The sequence below is a fragment of the Atractosteus spatula genome, chromosome 25, assembly GCF_055471065.1.
Source record: "Atractosteus spatula isolate fAtrSpa1 chromosome 25, fAtrSpa1.hap1, whole genome shotgun sequence".
In the NCBI taxonomy this organism is placed as follows: Eukaryota; Metazoa; Chordata; class Actinopteri; order Semionotiformes; family Lepisosteidae; genus Atractosteus; species Atractosteus spatula.
The window spans coordinates 4,642,878-4,663,441 of NC_142730.1; the positions used below are offsets into that span (position 1 = coordinate 4,642,878).

Consider the following 20,564-nt stretch of genomic DNA (forward strand, 5'->3'; position numbering starts at 1 on the left):
CTTGTTCACCTTGCTGTTTGCTTTGCTAACCTTGCATGTGAAAAGCCTTGATTATGTATTTATCTTTATTCTAATTCATTCAATTCAATAAAACTATTTTACGGATGCCACATCTGAATGTTTTCATTAATTTCGCAGTACAGGAGAAGCCTCCAGGTATTTGTGAATGAGTATAAGGCTTTCGTAAAGAATCCCTGTTTTACAGCTGGTGTTTGTGAATTTTGGGCAGTAGAGGTTAGGGCTCAGGATGCCGAACCAGAGGGCAGAAGGTTCAACGGCTGCTTCAGACTGTCCAGAAAATACTCTGCTTGATTGTTGGGTCTGCAAGTCATTATTGTGAATGAGAATTTGATTTCTGCTGAGGTATTTAGTTAAATAAAGGTAGAAATATGTTTCATCCGAATTAATGGTGCTTTCTCTGGTTGTGGAAAGTCACAATCATGAAAGTCTTTCAGGTCCCTCGTAAAACAATAAGGTAATAAAGATGTGACACACGTAGGAGTTTCAGAGAAATTCTAAACTTTATTAGCAGTGGATTAGTCCAGAAGGGTCCACAAGGAGTGGAGTAGCTCAAGTTTTCATTTCAAAAGCGATCTTTAAATTTGAAATTCTGATAGATCCCCTGCTAATCTGGCCACAGAGAAAAAGAGTCAAGTGCTTCCAGCATGATGATTAATTTCCAGATGCCCTCAGGGTGTGTTGAGAGTGCTGTCCTGTGATGGAGCTGGTCTGGGAGAAGGTGGGATACTGGGTTCTGGGGGTGACTGAGTTGCTGAACACTTGCCTCCTCTTTGCTTGGGCTGATTCCTAACTTACCATGAAACCTTAGGCTGTCTTTTGTTGGTAGGTGTAACTGCATCTTAAACAAGGCTGGCTGAGGCCGTGGCATCCTTCAATCAAATGTCACGTCATTCGTATGCCGAAACTCTATTTAGGAAATGGTGGGCAGGCAGGGAGCACGGGACCCTACTTTACAAAATAGTCTAAAAATCTGAGAAACACCACAGTTTGTAAATACAAAACAAAATGTTACACAGTGTAATCAGAAATCCCTGAGCCAGAGGTGACAACATAACAAGAAGGGACTTCGATTTCCCTTACACGGATAGAGAATTCTCAGCTGCAATAGCTGAGGCTGACATTAAAACACCTTTGTTTGCTGGTCAAATGAATTTATGAAGCTGCTCTCAAAAGGAAGGTTCTTGTCCCAGTCTAAGAGTTCTAAATAATCTAGGCAGAGCTGAGAGTTGGATCCATAAAGTGGTAGATTTTAAAACACTAGGTAGAGTCTAAAGCTGACATTCTTAGTTTTACACTTTCAGAAAAGCAGCTGGCAAAAGATGATGGCAATTTAGAAAATAAGAGAGATTTGTTACAATTGCTAATTGCCAATCAGTACAGAACAGACTGTTGCATTGCTAATGTATATTGGTAGAGAGACAGAGCCAGTGCTTAACTGATTACAAATGTGTGCTTTATATATATACAGACAGACTTCATATTCAGCCTACAACTTGATGAAAAATGTTAGCTACTTCATAACCTTAAAGGACTCTTCACGCCCGCTATTCTGGTAAACAAGCTGAAGACGCAAAGAGAAAAAAAAACACCTGATACGAATCTAATTCACGTCTCGGTTTCCGAGAACAGGAAGCTATTCGTTGCTCAAGTGGTTTCGGTAGCTAGTGTTTAAAGAAGCTGTTACACCACAGATCTCGTTTTTTTTTTCCTGTTGATTTTAGGTTTCGGTTTAGGTAGAAAATATTTATGAGCACTTTGCTTATTTTTTTACAAGATTATAAGATTGAGAGATTATGTCTCACACGCCTCAACGGGACATATCCTGGAACTATTTTCTACAAAGCACTAATCTTGCTCTTCCTGTTGTTTTTATCGGAATGCACAGAGACACACTTACAAACGGTTGAGGTATTAATGGCGTTCCACATGGCAGAAAGCTCAATGCAAACGACTGCTGTCTTCTGTAAGGTGTTTTGAGTTTGGGCAGCAGGTTGGAGCAGTGGTTAGCGTTCCAGCGCGGGGGGTCTGGGTTCAGATCTTGACCTAGCGTGGGGTCTGTGTGGGGTCTGTGATGTGACGGACTGCTGTCTCTGTCCAGGGTGTACCCTGCCTGGTGCCTGTTGCTTGCTGGGATAGGCTCTTGCTCCCCCATGGCATTGCATCGGAGGAAGCAGCAATAAAATGGATGGGTGTTAAGTATTTTCCCTCATCAAATATTTTTCCGAGATTTGCTCATGTTCCAGTAATTAATAGAATCGTTTCATAGTAATAATGCATACATCAGTACACTTGAAATCATTGACACCCAATAGTACAGGCAAACTTAAAATATATATATATTTTTTAAAAATATAAATATATATGTATATATAAAACTTAAAAATTTTAAAAATATACATTAAAACCAATTACTGTATATACAGTAAGTTGTATTCAGTATTCAGACAACTGGATCCCCTTAAAAGATCAATTCTCCTCATAGGTGATCATTTAAATTTAGTTTTTAGATTTGTTTCCATTACCTCACACATAACAGAAAAGGAACTTATATGTAACAGATGTCAGACTTATTGGTCTCTAAAAACCTGGTTAACTTTTCTTACCCTTTTGAAGGATGTGTATATACTAGCAGTTCTCTAGTCCCTGGCTGCGACCTGTCTTATGGAACTGTTGAAGAGTTCTGTCAATAGCTTCTGAATAACATATTTCATTTTTAGTACAAGGCTAAAATCCTGTTTGGCTCGAGGGAAGTGTTAATCTGGGTGCGCGTATCCAAAACACTTCTCCCTCTTGTGTGCCAGTATTATTTTATACAGAATGTTGCCCTAACAGAGCCTGAAACATGAGACTTTGTCATTAGGGAACACCTGAGTGAAATATTCCTTTAGCACAACAGCTTAACTGTCTAAATGTTTCCCATGTTTGTGTCAATATACTGCACAATCTACTCAAAGCGCTTTACAGGTAATGGGGACTCCCCTCCACCACCACCAATGTGCAGCCCCCGCCTGGATGATACGACATCAGCCATAGTGCGCCAGAACGCTCCCCACACATCAGCTCTCAGTGGGGAGGAGAGCAGAGTAATGAAGCCAATTCATAGAGGGGGATTATTAGGAGGCCATGATTGGTAAGGGCCAATGGATGCTGGGGTTACACCCTTACTCTTTTCGAGAAACACCCTGGGATTTTTAATGACCACAGAGAGTCAGGACCTCGGTTTTACGTCTCATCCGAAGGACGGCGCCTGTTTACAGTATAGTGTCCCCGTCACTATACTGGGGCATTAGGACCCACATGGACCGCAAATAATCAACTTTCCTTCCCATTATACCCATATTCAATTGTGTTTCTCCTTACAACATCTGCTTTCCAGAAACTGTCGGTTTTTTTGCTTTGGTCTCAACCTGAACAGCTTTAAAATATATTTCAAAGCACACCGTGATCACAGTTCCTGGTAGGTTCCCTCCTCTCTGATCGTCTTGATCGAGTGAAGAGACACGATCTGCACAGGCATTCCCTCTTGAACAGTACTGTAGGTGCTCTGGGTAAGAGAGCAGTCATTAACCCTGTCCAGCGTGTCAGCCTGTGCTGCTGATATTGCTGTAGGTCTACATTGGGAATGTCTGCCATAAAAACTGCTTCTTCTTTTGCACAGCAATTCTCCATTTCATAATGCAGTTCAGAATTAGAATCAACATCTGTATTTGGTGGTCTATACTATAAGCTTTACATGACACCATTGGAGTGTTTTTAATTTTTCTGACCCACCTAGATTCGGAGATTCTATGTGAAGTTCCTGAAGCCGAACGAACTTTTCTTGATATTGTACAGTGTGACCCCTTTTGTCTGTCCAGAACACAGCTATCTTCTAATTTTTCAATCCTCCCCCTTTATTTTCAGTCAGCCGGGTTACCGTGATCGCAAGAACAACTGAATACCTGCTAATTTAGTGGCTCGGATCTCAACTAATTTGTTTCTGATCATCCCAGCAGTTAGGCACGAGAAATGAATTACCTGATCTATTAAGGGCTCGGGTGAAAGAAAAAACAGCAAACTTCTGGATCTCCAGAACCAGAACTGCCCTCCCACCCGATGTCTCGTCTTCTTTAAAATGTTACTTCTCGTGTAACACTTTAAAAAACATATATCGCTATCGAATGTATGTTATTCAAAAAAAGGCACACTAAACACTATTATGACCTACTGGCTCAAACTAATGCTTGGGGAATGATTATGGAACGATTGCAGCCCCCAAATTCCGCTTTTCTTATACTTATTTACTTCTTAAAGGAATTTCTACAGCATCAACCTGGCGTCTTATAGCGGAACTGCGCCATCTACTGATGTGTGAAGGGATTTGGGTAAAGGCACGGTACTCATAACACTGTGGTTAGATGTGGTTTGTCACCTTCAGGGACGGTCTTACTCGTGAGGCGTCCTGGGTATTTGCAGAGGGACCTCCCAGCGGCAGAGTGTGGGCTCGCTTTTAACTCTTAATTGAACTTTGTACAGTAAGTCTTAGACACGTCATACTATCAAAACCGTGGTTCACGTTCCTTTATGTCACTAGTATGCCCTGCGATGGACCGGTGCCCGTTGCTTGTCCGGCTCCCTCACACACCCCCGAAATAATTTATAGGGTTTTGTTTCTAGATCTCTCATACTGCACATTTGTCACCCCTTCGTCATTTTCTATTACTGCTCAAATCTGATGCGAGTGAAAAAACATCTGGACTCCCATCTGCATTTCCGCACCCTTAAGAAAAAAGGTTTTTGCTCGGAGGGCGCGCTTTCTGCCTCACTGTGTGGATCGAGAGCGCAGTAATAAACTCCGGCGTCGCTGAACTGGACCCCCGACACCGTGAGAGGAAAAGTTTGACTGGAGGAAGTTTGAGGAGCCGAAAATCTCCCGCCCGTGAAGTCAGCGTCCCGCTTCTTGTTGTTATCTCTGTACAGGACAAACTGGATCATCCCGTCGCCATTCTGGCGATACCAGTAAAGATCGGGGTTGGATCTGCTAGTGTCGTAGCGGCAGGAAATTGTCAATTTACTCCCCTCGGTGACCGTGAGCGGCTCAGACTGCTGGCTCACGGAGTCTCCACAAACTAATCCTGAAAAAAACAAACCAGTGGAGAACAAAAACTGTTAACACGGCACAATTCAAATCTTTTCACCCCTTTTCGGTGATTGAAAGGTTACGTTTGCACTGGCTGATGAGAGCGAAATCTCCAATTCGAAAAAGGAAATCATTTGAAAACGTTTTCTCGTCTGCTCTGTGTACCCCGTACTTACTCGAAAGCAAAAGACTGAACACAGTCGCCACGGCGACGGTTATCATTTTTAGGATGAAACGCGCAAACCGCCCTCCTAGCACAACTGCTTTGGGACAGACTTGGAAAGCGAACCCCTCCTATAAATGAACAGACGCCCGGTGTTCCTGCTGAAGACAGCAGAGCTCCGCCCCGTCCTCAGACCCAGCCTCCAGCTCGGAGTTATTTACCGTGACGATGACACATACACTAAGCGCCTGAGAAATCCCAGTCTTGAACTGTAATGACACTTTCCAAGTGTGGATTGTGTTCGTGTGAATGGACATCAGTGACGAGCTGCTCTCTGTGCTCCGCTATCTTCTCGGGCCAGAGACACTGTCCTCCAGCCCCCGGCGGCGCAGGGCGCACTGGGGAGTCTCTCAGGCCGGTCCCCCTCGCTTCAAACAGCGCCCTAATTCACTGCATGCATCAGTTCAACCATTACGTTATTCATTAAAAGCAGCGAGCCCTTTGCAGACGGGAAAGTTCTGATTTGTGCTCTAATTGAAATTTAAACTATTTAACTTAACAGCTCGCCTGCTGAGCTAATCAAGGTCTTGGGGAATTGGGGAATTAAGAGCGACTTGAGAAACGTGTTGAGAAGGCTATAGTCCCATCTCTCGCCTCTTCCTCTGTTCAAGTTCAATTCATCTGCACCCACCGTACAGACAGCGTGAGGTCCTCGCACGGACAGTGAGCTGTTGGATAGTGTATTAGACAGAGGTGCACTTCCTACTGCACTGGGACAGATACTCTGGGATTAGAGAAACATTCTTCCCTAAATTCAGAAATCTAATCCCAGAGTTCCCACACCTGCCAGAATCACAAGGGGTCCCAATCCTACTGGGAGAGGGAGGAGGGAACTCAGTGGAACTGGCAGCCCAGTATGTGATCTCCTGTCACAGCCTGAGGAACAGTGAGTCTGTCTCCCAATAATGCTCCATCTGTCTACAGTATATGTACATATTTTCTGATATGTCTTTGTTGTAAATGTCTGTAATATGTCTGTAGATTTTATTTTACTTTTATTTTTTGTTTTGTTTCATGTGAATTTCATTATTTTTATTTGCTTTGGCAACACTGATTGTACCCATCGGCCATGCTAATAAAGCACCTTGAATTGAATTGAATAGTGCTTTGGACCGAGTGTTTTCCTCATCTCGCTGCCCCGCAGACCGCAAGCACGCGTGCTTTTTCAGATCGTGTGCATTTCCACGCTGTATTCGCACGTCACGTGTTCTCCTTCCTCCCAACCGCCCCGAACCACAACCTCGGCAGGTTTTTGCTCGGAGGGCGCGCTTTCTGCCTCACTGTGTGGATCGAGAGCGCAGTAATAAACTCCGGCGTCGCTGAACTGGACCCCCGACACCGTGAGAGGAAAAGTTTTACTGGAGGAAGTTTGAGGAGCCGAAAATCTCCCGCCCGTGAAGTCAGCGTCCCGCTTCCTGCTGCTATCTCTGTACAGGACAAACTGGATCATCCCGTCGCCATTCTGGCGATACCAGTAAAGATCGGGGTCGGAGCTGCTAGTGTCGTAGCGGCAGGAAATTGTCAATTTACTCCCCTCGGTGACCGTGAGCGGCTCAGACTGCTGGCTCACGGAGTCTCCACAAACTATCCCTGTTACAAAAGAACAAATGAGAAAAAAAAACTTATCTCAACCTACGAGTAAACATTCGAATAAAGTCGATTTAAAGTTTAATTTACATTGGTTGATGGAAAGAATTGCACATTCGGAAAAGGAAATGTTTCAATTTGAACGTGTCGTCTGTGTTCGAGTACTTACTCAACTTTAAAAACCAGAAAAGTGCCACGATAACGCCGTTAATAATCATTCTTAAACAGGACCTCCTGGTACCTAGTGTACGATTAATCCCGTGTGACAATAAAAGATTTTATACGGGAGACGGGAGTATGACGTTATTCGTGATGTCAGCCCCTCTCTGCCCTCAAGGGCAACGTCACTCCTGTGTGTTTGGTGACAAGCCCAGCTCTCCAAGAGACAGGCGAATGAAATACTGCAAGACTGTAAAAATATATGCAGTTACTTGGGGCTCAGACTTTTCGTGTGTGACTGGAATAACAGGAATCATAAATGGAATGGCGTTCAGATGTTTTAGTAAAGATCATCACAGAACTACGTTATTTCTAAAACGTATTTAATCATTAAATATGTTCAGACCGAGTCGCTGGTTTTGTGAAGGGTTCAGAGTCACTCATAGAAATCCTGCTTCTCTTAATCCTCGTCATTAACGAGAAATTAGATATTTTAAACCCACCAGCTGCTCTGGATAATCGCGAGGTGTCTAAATCTAATTTTTCGCAGCCCTGACCCTGTTCGTTTTAAAGAGCATCGTATTATCTGCTTTTAAAAGCTTAGAAACAGTCAAATATCGATCAAATAAGCTTGCACTTTATTTAGACAACTGGTCCTTAATGACTGAGTAAAACGTTGATTTGCATGATATCAGAATGACTTTAATCTAACAGGGTGCCTGTTTAACTGATCAATGTGTTGGAGAAATATTTCCCGCTTCCCCTTAAAAGACAGTCAGGAGTCCGTCTCAGAAACACACAGAGATGCTCGGTGTATTTTTCTCAAAGTAATTGAACTAGAACAATCCTTAAATATATTCCGTTATCTATCACGCTTCCCTGTGCTTACCAGATTGGCAGTGTTTCAAAAATAACTTCTTACAACTGGTTACTTAGGTTCGTAGCACGCATTCCTATATAACAGTATAGAATTACACAGTAGCCCTTATGTTCAGCATTCGTCCAATCCAGTTCAAACCGGTTCTAAATGTCCACCTTATAAAATATAGCAGCTTCAGCAGAAAAAAGTGTGTACAAAGTTCAGAGAGACCCTCTCAACACATGTCTCTGGAAATAGTTGATTTAATACTTAATCATAAAATGTAAAAATGACCGGGTTTAGCGCTAGGCTTACACTGAATGGAGAAAAGGCGTCTCCTAGTGGCGACCTTCTAGAAAAGATTCACATTACTCTTCAATCGTTTGTTAATTAACCTGTGGGAAGTAGCTTCCATTTTCAGCTCTTTTTCAAGGCGAATGTGTGACGCTGGAGACACGTGTAGCTGTTTTGAGGCAGTGAGCGCTCGTGTCGCTGCCTGTCCCCAGCCTCCTCGAGAAAAACAGAGCACACGGGCCGCGGACTGGAGACAGGTCTCATTCTCAAAGGATCCGAAATGTATAACGCGGAGCCTAAATTCAATTAAAATAAAGTGCACAGAAAGTGTGTGTAACGTAAATGAAATAAACCTGCACCACACACTAGCTCTATAAAACACACACAACATGTAATAGATGCAGATGAAAGTAACAGAAACGCATATTTCAACAGGAACCGAACTGGCCCCACTACAAATGCAGGTTTCATTGAAAATAGATCACAAAACTAGGCCAGGTCATACAATCTTTCTAATTTTATCTTTTACATGCATAAACACAAACAAATACTCTATACATAATTACAGCAAAAGAAAGCTGCACACAACGTATTTTATTTTAGAGTGTAGGCCGCATTTTAGCTTTAATGGCTCCTGTAGACTCGAGGTTATTCTCAAAATAATAATAATACTAATTGCTTATACTTATATAGCGCTTTACAGGTAATGGGGATCCCCTCCACCCCCACCTGGCAGCCACAGTGCACCAGAACACTCACCACACATCAGCTATCAGAGGGGAGGAGAGCAGAGTGATGAAGTCAGTTCAGAGATGGGGATCATTAGGAGGCCATGATTGGTGAGGGCCCATGGGAAATTTGGCCAGGACACCAGGGTTACACCCCTACTCTTTTCGAGAAACACCCTGGGGTTTTTAATGACCACAGCGAGTCAGGACCTCGGTTTTTACATCTCATCCGAAGGACAGTGCCTGCTTACAGTATAGTGTCCCCGTCACTATACTGGGGCATTAGGACCCACATGGACCGCAGGGTGAGCGCCCCCTGCTGGCCCCACTAACACCTCTTCCAGCAGCAACCTTAGTTTTTCCCAGGAGGTCTCCTGTCCGGGTACTGACCAGGCTCACACCTGCTGAGCTTCAGTGGGCTGCCAGTTGTGAGTACCAGGGTGATATGGCTGCTGGCCAAATAACGAGGAATCAAAATGAGGGACTTCTTCAACGAAGGAGAGACCAAGAACAGGCAGCCTGTGTTACCCCTACTTTTCATTGAGGCAAAGGCAGTGCATTTATAAAAACAAACAGAAGTGCTAATCCAGCATATACCTGTTCAAAGACCCGTAATTCAATTGGAAGACAGGTGTACTATTCAGAAATGATCAAGTCTTTAATGCCGTCTCAACGGCGACCTCTAGTGGGCAGTCTGATGCGTCACCAAAGCGAGTCCAGTCGGAGGTGGGAGATCGATCTCAAGCTCTAAGGCCAGAATTGTTAGTATGAATAGTGTTAACACGCCATGTACCGCCGGCCTGGCGTCCGGTCCGGTCTGTGCCCCGCTTTTCACCCGTTGCGTGCTGGGATAGACCCCGGCTCCCCTGCGAACCCGAATTGGAAGGAGTGGTTAGAAAACCGAATGGATGGACAGAGGAGCCATAACAGGTTAAGACACACTTCTGTGAGTCAGTGTTGTTCTCCTCCAAAAGGCCTTTCTGTCTGAAGTAAACGTATTTCAAAACGTCGCCCAACTGCGTCGAGGTAGCGGGAGCAGGTGTCTGAAGTGGTTTGCAGGACCTGCTCAGCAGCACCAGCCATCAAAGCAGCAGGTGATGGAGATGGAGAAGCAGCAGCCGCAGGTGATAGCTGAGGTCTCGTGTTCCTCACGGCGTGCTGTACTACACAGTGACACAGAAATCCTTAATGCCTCAAGGTGTCATTTTTGAAGGTGCCAACACAGTGGGCAGACAGTAACGTCTGTGAGGAAACACCCCGTCTTTCACTCTGTGGAAACGGGGAAACCTAAGCTTTTAGGCTGGGAGTGAGCTTGTGGACTGGGAATATGACCTGTGGATCTCTTGAAGTACCTGCATTTATTTAGAGCCTATTTTCATGCAAATTATTCACAGTTACCAAGACAATACATAGAGAATGAAAAAATATATATAGTTATGGACTTTTTAAATAAAAAGTAGAATAATGTGGACTGTCAATATGTATCAGTTTGGGAATTTAAATCAGACTGAAATCATACTCAGTTTACATTGCACATCCTGAAGTGAGAACTCATGAGTGTAACAAGCGCCCCACCATCTCTTTTCGAAGCGCTTCGGCCAATTCGGGGTCTCGGGGGACCCGGAGCCTATCCCGGCAAGCAACGGCTGCAAGACAGGACACAGACACACAGACACAAACACCCGCAAAGCACCTCTCAGGTGCTTACACTGGTGTGGTGATCACGGGGGTATTTCTCTGCTGCCTCAGACTTCTTTGCTAAAGATTGCCTGGTGTGTAGAAGCAGAAAAACAATGTATTGTCGCAAATCGTGTTGAGTCTGTCTTCTGCAGCGAGCGGTCTGTTTTAGCGGAAGCAGAACACTGTTAAACAGAATCGGGGCAGACAGAGGAGGGAAGGACCGTGAAATATCTGATCACACTGTAATGATTTTCTTTTGTAGGCATTAACCATTTGAGCAGATTCGATCCCTGTTTTACACGATTGGTGCATCAGTCTCCATGAAGGCAGGACCGTGGCCTATCGCATTATGAAGACCACGTGAGGCGTTGTTTTCATTCGCTTTCAACTCCCTGAGACAAAAACCCCGAAAGAGCAAAATGTAATACAATAATCTGACAAAACAAACCGTGTTTTGTGTTGTCTTAAGCAGGAATACCTGGCAGACGGTACCTCCTCTAACAGGGCTTGTGCTGTATGTAGAGACGAGTTTGTGGGCCAGTAGGTCATGCTCATTCACACCTGCGCTACGTCATTTCCTTTACTGTACCACGTTTTTTCACACCCAGCGACTCTTTACTATCTCAATGTTATATATATGTGCTTATATGTGTCTGTTTATTTGTGTGTTTGTTCAACGGAACACACAGAAGGAGCTATTGGTTACGAGTTTCTAGCCGTGCGCAGTCCGGAGCAATACTATTATCTGGGAATGGGAGTCTTCTCCACGTCTGATCAAGCAAGTCGATGTCGTCGTTGCTGTTGTTGTCGTTATTGCTTTCCTATAAAGGCGAATGTCCCATCTTTACTTCAACAAGCATTAAATTCGTTTTTTTTTTATTTTAAAATGTCTTGACGTTTGTTGTTTTATGTACAATGGGTGTGGTACCGGAGATATTTCGATAATATATCATAATTATGTATACTGAGTATAATAATATATAATACTTTGTAATTCAACACGTATATTCTGAACTGAGCACGCTAAAAATAGGCACGCGCAATTGAGACTGTACGTGTTGAATTATCAAATGATCGTTTATTTGACCTAAGAATATAGTATTTTCACAAGCTCGTAGTCGTTTTTTAGAAGCCGTAGTTGTAGAAGGGGCTTAGAAGTTTCTGACAATTTAACAATTGTAGGTACTGTGCTGTAAAGTGGACCAGTCTTCAGTCGGCATTACTAGATAAGCAAGGCGGAGAATTTGATTTGACTTGAGTCACTGTGGGAGTTATGTAAAATCAGACAAACCCATTTTTGGAAAAGGAACCCGTCTGACAGTGGAATGTAGTAAGTGCAGTACATTTAAATACTGTTGGCTGTTTTGTTTTTTTGTTTTTGTAATTATGTACAGTTTTACTGTTACTTTGGACAAAACGATCAGTCCGGAAGTCTTGATACAGGATTGTGCCTATTGAAACGTGACGGACAGGGCTGTATATCAGTTCTTCTGGTTTATCGCTCGAATAGGTCTAATTTAGTTCCAATCTACAGCATTCTAAAACAGCTCTTGTAATTCTTATGGCGAACATGTTTAAATGCCCTGATTATGACAGATTGCTGCATGTATTGCATTTTCCCAACTAGATTTATTTCTTTAAGAGTTTAAATGGTATCCCTTACTGCAGTTGATTTCACCAAAATACTCAGGAAGACGCTGAAGGAGATGTCTTTTTAGGAATTTGAGCCCAGGTTGGTACTGGGGTTTTTGCAGTGTGGTTTTACACTGTGTGGTGTCGGGGGTGATAAATTACTATTTGGAAGTGGAACAAGGCTGGTTGTCGAAGCAAGTAAGTATTTTAGTTACTTAAAAATGTTATTTACGTATGCCTGAACAAAACAACATTTTCATTAGAAAAACACGTGCAGTGTGGCGCTTACATCTCTTGCTAATTAGGCTAATGAATACCTGATTATTTGTTTACCTGATTGGAAAGACCTGTGCTTAATTTGCAGGCAATTTAGATTTTTAAACTATGATATTTTCTGCTCTTCAATGGGTGCGCAGATACAGCGGGTCCAAATTCCCCATGTCTTGAAAAGATTAGATTAACATTTTATTAAACATTTTATTAATGGCGTTTAACTATATAACTCTTCACTCATAACTCTAAGTATAACGTAAAGTAAGACTAAATGTATACCCATCTACTGTATAATTTGCCGTTTAAAATGTCGTTCCCATTATTAGGGTGAATTTTCGATTACCTCCACCACCACTACTGCTATTACACTATTACACTTGACCATTGCCAAACGGGGGACAGTCGATATTATAATAGAACAATCGATCAAGAAAAAAAGGTACTTGTCCCATTGCAACTGTCACCGCACTGTCGAGAAATATAACCGTGACATTTCAGTTACCGCGATCTGCGCTGGCCATTGGACTAATATGTAGAGACGTAAATACGGGGGGGAGGGCAGTTTGTTCACTATATTGTTATCCTGGGAAGACTGGGGAAGTCAGGGAGTATTTTTTTACGCGTACAGTACCCGTGGATTCACTCGAGGCAGAAGACGGAGGAGCACATTGGAGCCTACAGGTGTTTTTGTTATGTCCTGTATTGCTGTGTGGTTACGGGGAGCGCTAACAAAGTGATCTTTGGATCGGGCACAAAGCTGCTTATTTTACCAAGTGAGTGAAAATGCATGTCGCCTCTGCTTTTATTTTTGTCGTCGTTGTCTTTCGGTGTTCTGCTATATTTATGTTCTCTTGCACAATGTAGTGACGGATACAGACCTAATGGCGAATCCCCGGATTTGTCCAAGAGATGCTGTGGTATATATATTATGAATTCACTGTAAATTGACACCTGTTGGCTTGCAGAATGGTGAATGATATTTTTTTTTGTCGAAAAGATTAACTCATTTGCTCAAGTTTGCCATCGAGTTATTTGTCTCTCGTGATGTGACTCAACTGCCGCAGGGACCAGTCCATCAGAACACGGGCGTTCTGTTGTTACCTCTGAGCACGTTACAGTGTCCTTGGTACTAAGTTCTGTGTATAGGATGTACGTTTTTGACAAAGGTTATGATACGGTGTGAATCAGCAGGCAGTGAACAAGCTGATATTTGGGTCTGGGACAAAACTTCGACATTCGCACATTAACACAACACATATTTTTAGCTCAGGTAGATATTAATTGCAAAAACTGTCCCCGGACTGTATTTGTCATGAACTGTATTGATGTGTGACTTCGTCTGGAGATTATAAGATCATCTTTGGATCAGGAACGCGTTTATCAGTGGAACCAGGTATTTGCAAACCCAGCTTCTAGTTTTTAAAATACTTTTACAACTGTTGTAGGATAGAAACTGATTTTGTTGCGATCTGTAGCAGCGTGTGAATGCTGTATCAGGGCAAAAACTTATATTCGGGAGTGGAACCAAACTGAGTGTAGATACACGTAAGTACTGCGAAAGAAAGTCAAAATTATTTTAATGTTTACTTCAAGATTTAAAAGTTTGAAGATGATATTCATTTTTTACGTTTCAATTTACAAAATGGAAAAATAACTGAAACAAATTACATCGAAAGAGATATGAATTTCAACAATTCTTTTCCTAATTTTAATAAGGGATTTATGGAGTTTTAGTTCGTTCATAATCTTGTTAAAACTCACAGATAGTTGGGTTAAACCTGTTATATTGTAGCGGCACTTTTAAAGTCTTAATAAAAGCAAACATTTCATCCTATTCCTTTCAGTATTACACAGTTAATGCAGATATCCTATATATGATTAAACGATGCACTCCTATTTCAATTCCAATTGAATACAATGTGACATTGTGCTATAAGCACCATTAGTTTAATTTGCTGAGGACGTCTATGGGTGTGCACAGGGATATTTTAAATATGTTTAATGGAAATGTTAGATCCTCTCAAAGCACGAATTTTGTATGACGAGGAACTGATGTGTGACTACTGGGAATTATAAGACGACTTTTGGCGAAGGAACGAAACTACAAGTTCAGCCCAGTAAGTGTTACTGTTATTTCCAGGGATCATACTTATTAAATCATATTGTACGAGAGTGAATATTAAAATATTTTTCAAGGTGTGTTCGACCAGCAAAGGCACGTATGTATATAATGTCTATTCGCTTTAGTTTTGATACTGTTTAATTCAAATGAGACGCAGGCTGAGGAAATGCTGGTTCATTAGCTTTAAAACAAATACGAATTCTGCTTTTTATTCATCATGGGTTTTTGCATCCGTGGATATTTAACCGTTTTTTTAATTCGAGAGAATATATTTACGTCCAGCAATTTGTAGGTTTAATATTAGATTTAAGTAAGTAGTGTAGGGAAGTAAGTGTAGTAAGAAGGGAGATTTTGCATTGGTCTGAAATAGCGTGTGACACAGGGCAGTGGATACGGAAAGCTGATATTTGGTACCGGTACCAAATTGAAAATCCAATTAAGTAAGTCTGTGCTTACTCTTCTTTATGAATACTGTGACATTTAATTCATTTAAAAATAAGGTCGTAGTTACATAACTAAAGATAAGCCTTTATTTAAACATTTAACCCCATAAACAAATATCAGCAGGAATTCTTGTGATACAGGCTATACAGTACATCAGAGATGTCAGGACTAAAATGCATGTACTGTATGTACTGTATTATGAAGTTTTTCTTACATTTTGTTTCCGAACCAGTTTGTCATAACTTCTGATCTTAAGAGCCCCGTTTTCTGTTATAATTTGTAAGGAGGGATTTGTGAATGGTTCTCTAGCACTGTGTGACTGATGGGAGCAACAAGCTCATATTTGGACACGGAACTAAACTGACTGTCGAACCTCGTAAGTTCAATTTTGTTGAAGAGCAGTATTTATAGTTGATGTGTTGTTATATGTTGTATTCTAACAATCCTGAGGTAAATTATTCTTCAAGTACATTTAATTACCTTAGTACTATACTGTAGGTGTTCTCTGACCATACAGATACAGTAATTAGTGTTCGTATTACACAAATTAGCTATGAAAAGGTAGCTATGAAACTAAATTTTTCTATATGGCATACCGAAAAGTAGGTTGAAATTAATTATTATTGGACTGCTTCTCCGTTATTACGTATACTTCTAAATAACTACCCAGGAATCTCGAGCAGAGAGCTGTGTCAGTGAGTGTTGACTGCAAAATACAAGTACAGGTCAAATCTTCGTAGAAAAATAAAAATATATATACGCAGCTTTTCAGCTGTTTTTCAAGTGTGAGTAACTCAACACCGGGAATTAACTTTTACAGTTAGACTTTTACAGAATATGAAACGAGAAAATCTTCCAAATGACAGTTATCTTGTGTTGAAACACGTGCAAAATCTGTGTAGAGGAAAGGCAGACAAATTTATTGCTCGCTTAGCAGAAATGATTGTGATTAAGTTACTTCTATACTTGTTTTACTTTCTGCTTTCTAAATGAAGAGAGACGTTATCCGTACTCTTCAGTCGGGGGGGAGTTTTTGAATAGTTCTCTGACACTGTGTGAATGATGGTACCTACAAGCTTACATTTGGACAAGGAACTAAACTCATCGTTGAACCTGGTGAGTTCTGATTTGTTTAATGCAAGCCTAAAGGAAAATTGAATTCAGTATTCTTACAGTACGTCTAGTAAGAATGGCATTAGATTCTGTAGTTGACATATCAGTCTCAGAAGCAGCAATCGTATATTTTTCATGAATGTGTTATTTGAGGCACAATTATTGAACTTTCTGTGCCAATATGAAATTGGCAATTGGCTCTAACTTCTGGGTAACCAAGTTTTTTTTTTTTAACAAACAGTGGCTTGAAGAGATATTTGTGCAAACGAATACTGGAAATAGTAGGTATGAAAAACCTTAAAATACAAAGAAGGTTTTAGGAAATATTCAACAGCTTTTTTCATGATTCTTTCAATAAGACCATGTTATTCAGTCATGTGATGAATTCAGGAATCTGAACAATTTCACTTTCTGTAAACTGAATGGTTAAGCATTATCTGGAGCCGTGTTTCCAGTAAACGGAAAAGTAGAGACAGTTTTATGTTACATTATTGTGGAAGTTTAGTTGTTTAGTTATTGCTTATCTAATTTATAAGAAAAAGGTTATTTTGTAAAGGTCTTTAACTCCAGTTTTTTTGACTGGAAACTAAGCTGCTACCGGGAGAGAGGTGATATTAGAACCGGAAAATTATCGGGAAATAAACCATAGGGAACACAATCAATTAACATATAAAAACAGATGGATTAAAACAATCCTAGCGCATAATAATGAGGCTCCCTTCTTCTGATAACCAAAAACTATCAAATAAATCTGCATGAGCTCAGATGTGACTAGGGCTGATTTAAGCACGTCCTGCAGGACTGTTTTGTCTGGGGGTTTCTGTAGAGCTCTGTGCCAGTGTGTGAATGCTGGTGACAGAAAACTGCTCTTCGGAAAAGGAACTAAACTGATTGTGGAATCCAGTAAGTAATAAGCCTTATAATTCAGAGGCATGGGGAGGATTTAACGGAATGTGTCCGGTAGTGAAAGCCATTAAAGTTCGAACGGGATAAACGTGCTCTTCTAATCTAATTATGAGACGATTGTGTGAATTAGAATGATGTCATTGCATTGGAACTTCTGTAGATAGAAGGTTCACTTTCTCTGTGTAAAACAGAGACATTTCATGCATGTTGTTAGAGACTTGCTACCTCTCAGGATTTTTGACAGGAGAGTTTCCACTGTGTGAATCAAGCAGACAAGCTCGTGTTTGGAGCTGGTACAAGACTTTTAATAATCCCAAGTAAGTGGCTTTTTAAATCAGGTTATTTTAAGGTAAAAAAAAAACACAAAGGCAATGATTTATTTCTGTTTATTGCTCTACCTGTGTGCGATCTGTCAGATTTAAGCATTTCACATTGTAGTTTGATTTTGCTGCTGTATATGGATATCACCATTATATCCCAGTAACATGGGAGCAGTCTGAGCTGTTTCTGTATGGCTGTACAGCACTGTGTGAATACTGCAGGTGGACAAAAACTCATTTTTGGGAAAGGAACATATCTCCTCATTGAGCCACGTAAGTTCTTCTGTACTTCACTTGGGTGAAAGCAAGCTTTTGCAGGAAATTTGGAAATTTAAAAGAGGTTATCACTGGTCAAGAATGTGTAGGACAATCTGGACTCATGGTCACGAAGAAACAAACCCAAGAGGCCCAATTTTATCTAATGTATTATATTTCTGAATGCAGAAATACGAGTCTTAAAATGTAATGCTTTTTAATCTTTAGTAACAAATGAAAAACGTGATCAATCTTTGGCATAGTGGAAATCAATTGGTGCTCAAAGTCCTGGTTATATTGAACAAGAGCAACTGGTAAAAATGCAGTAAAGAAGAGGTACAGAACAAGTACCACAGGTGAACAGGGTTTTTGACAGGAGGTGTGATGTTGTGGGAATGCTGAGGGAGGATACAAGATGATTTTTGGCAAAGGAACTCAATTAAACGTGGAGTCCAGTAAGTGCAGTTCGTGAATTGTGTTCAGTGAAGGAATATTGATTCTTACTGGGGCTTTGAAGTGATGGAACTTAAACGTGTAAGGCTGATTGTAAAATGAAAAAAAAAAAGGAAATTGATTATACAAATGCTAACATTAAGTTATTAAAAGCAAAGAGCCCCTTAGTAAAATTACAAATAAAGCAAAAAAAAATTACATCAATTAAAACGAATTATTCTAGTACCGTATTTATAATGTGAGATGGATTTTTGTTACAGGGACAAATAGTGCTGTTGATTGGAAATATGAACATGTACCTTTTGGAAGTGAGACCGAGGATTAACTTGCAAATATAGCTCACCTTGACAAAAAACACATTTAAACACTGGATTTTACTAACAGTCCAGCTCAGAGAGATTTACAGCAGTTTGTGCTAACGTTTTAGATTATGAACCTGTTAATAACTGTTGATAAACAGACTACTAATTTGTTCTAAAATGTATGATTTATCCACGTATTTAGAGTTTAGAAATGTTTAGAAATGTGTTTCAGTCTATAGTCAGGATTAAAGTTTTGTTATTATCTTCTAAATAAAAAAGAATGTTGATGCTTCACCTCTAGATCAGGTTTTTGCTGCAGAGTTACGTACAGTGTACATCAGCTGAGAAATTAATTTTTGGAAGTGGAACCAGATTGTTAATACAGCCGCGTAAGTAGAACTGAATTACATTGTAGTTGTTAAATATTCAATTTTTTTCTCAGCATATTTATCTATCTTTCAACTGATTTAGTTCACAAATTCCAACAACATTAAGCTTTTCTGTTATTTCATTGTCCTGGGTATTATTGCTTTAATCCTTTATAATATACAAGATTGAGAGGCTATATGCTCAACATCTTTAACTTTGCATAATTAGACCTGCCTCACAATTCGCAGGTTTTATTTTTATGATAAAGCCTTCTAATAATAATTGAATCCACTAGAATATGCTTAAAAGAAATACACAGAAAATGCTAATTGTGGTAAGAAACTTGTGACATTGCATTTTTAGAAGCTATAAGCACCAGTTCATAGAACTAATATTCCCCGTTATTTGTTACACATATTTACCACTCATCTCGAGACATTCTGGAACCAGTAGGTTAAATAATATAGGTTAATTTAGGATCATACTATTTAATTTAACCTCTTCAACAAGTAGACCGAGTAGCTCTCGGTTTACGTAGAGGTGCTCGGCACTGTGTGAATGCTGGTAGTGGAGCTGACAAGCTCTTATTTGGGAGTGGAACAAAGCTGATTGTAGAAGCAAGTAAGTTGTGTATTTGTCTGTTTTGTGCACTTCCAAACCTTGCTGGATCTTTCTGGGAATGATGGACCTGAGGGCTTGTGGTTGGGCAGGAGGGAAATATTTGCAATGCACAGCATATGAATCTTTTTCTGCTACTGTAGCTACATTTCTCTGTCTCTGATCATCTGTTTTTATGTATCCTTTCAACAGCTGCACATAGAGTAGAGTAGCTACACAAGGTTATCATTGCATGTTGCCACATGTAGGCCAATGCTTATAAATTGTAACAGAGGGTCTGAGGATTAATGTGATAGTTCAGCTGTACAGTAGATGTCTATGGAGCAATGGATATAAGAATTGGTGACCCATGGTGACTTCATAACTAGGTGAATAATGCTTTGTAGAGGAAGGGTGCCAGTGCTTTAGGTGGGAGTTTATGTACTGCAGTGTGATACTGTGTGAATGCTGGAAATACAGGAAAGCTTGTATTTGGGAAAAGAACTAAGCTGGCTGTGCAGTCTAGTAAGTACTGTTTTCTTGTTCATTTGGAAAGAAAACAGTCCAACTTAGAGGATTGTGCAAAAATTCACTGACTTCATTTCAGTGGAAATTATTCAATAGCTTCATGGACTAAAGTTGGGTTGTGATATTCCATTACACCCTCAATAACCTATTTAACATTTTATGTCAGTATTGATTAAGACCCTTTTTATGTGCATTTAAACAGGATATTCTGTTTCCCATTGTAGCAGGATATTATGTAGTCCGTTGCTGTAAATGCCCATCAGATTAGTAGAAAAGGTTTGCATCTTTATCATTAACCAGATGCATAGAAATAGATTATAGAGGCCAGTTGAGACAATCTATAACATGCATATTGATAATGCTCTAATGATCATCTTTATTGTGATGGCTGAAACCTTTTCACACCAGGAATATGCCCCTGTAGGTTTCTGTCAAGCTCACTGTCACTGTGTGACTACCTCAGGGGCTACAAAGCTTATATTTGGAAAAGGCACTCTTTTAACAGTGGAACCAAGTGAGTACAGTAGAAATCAATTGAAGTGAATGTATACGGTATACTGTATGTCTCAAGAGAGCATTT

The 20,564-nt window shown here is 40.6% G+C and overlaps 1 pseudogene and 2 gene segments (V, D, J or C); 1 reads left to right on the forward strand and 2 right to left on the reverse strand.

Moving 5' to 3' along the window:
* Positions 1 to 4,414: 4,414 nt before the first annotated feature.
* On the reverse strand, positions 4,415 to 5,362 carry LOC148815139 (T cell receptor delta variable 3-like). The segment is given in 3 exon segments: positions 4,415 to 4,482; positions 4,827 to 5,135; positions 5,317 to 5,362. Coding segments are annotated over 3 exon segments (423 nt in total).
* A 1,166-nt stretch (positions 5,363 to 6,528) lies between these two features.
* LOC148815140 (T cell receptor delta variable 3 pseudogene) lies at positions 6,529 to 8,060 on the reverse strand (annotated as a pseudogene).
* A 2,027-nt stretch (positions 8,061 to 10,087) lies between these two features.
* Positions 10,088 to 20,564, forward strand: part of LOC148815141 (T-cell receptor alpha chain constant-like) — a 53,688-nt gene continuing 43,211 nt past the window's right edge. Inside the window, 3 exon segments of the C gene segment in view lie at positions 10,088 to 10,114; positions 10,581 to 10,629; positions 10,952 to 11,030. Coding sequence covers positions 10,088 to 10,114; positions 10,581 to 10,629; positions 10,952 to 11,030 — 155 coding nt within the window.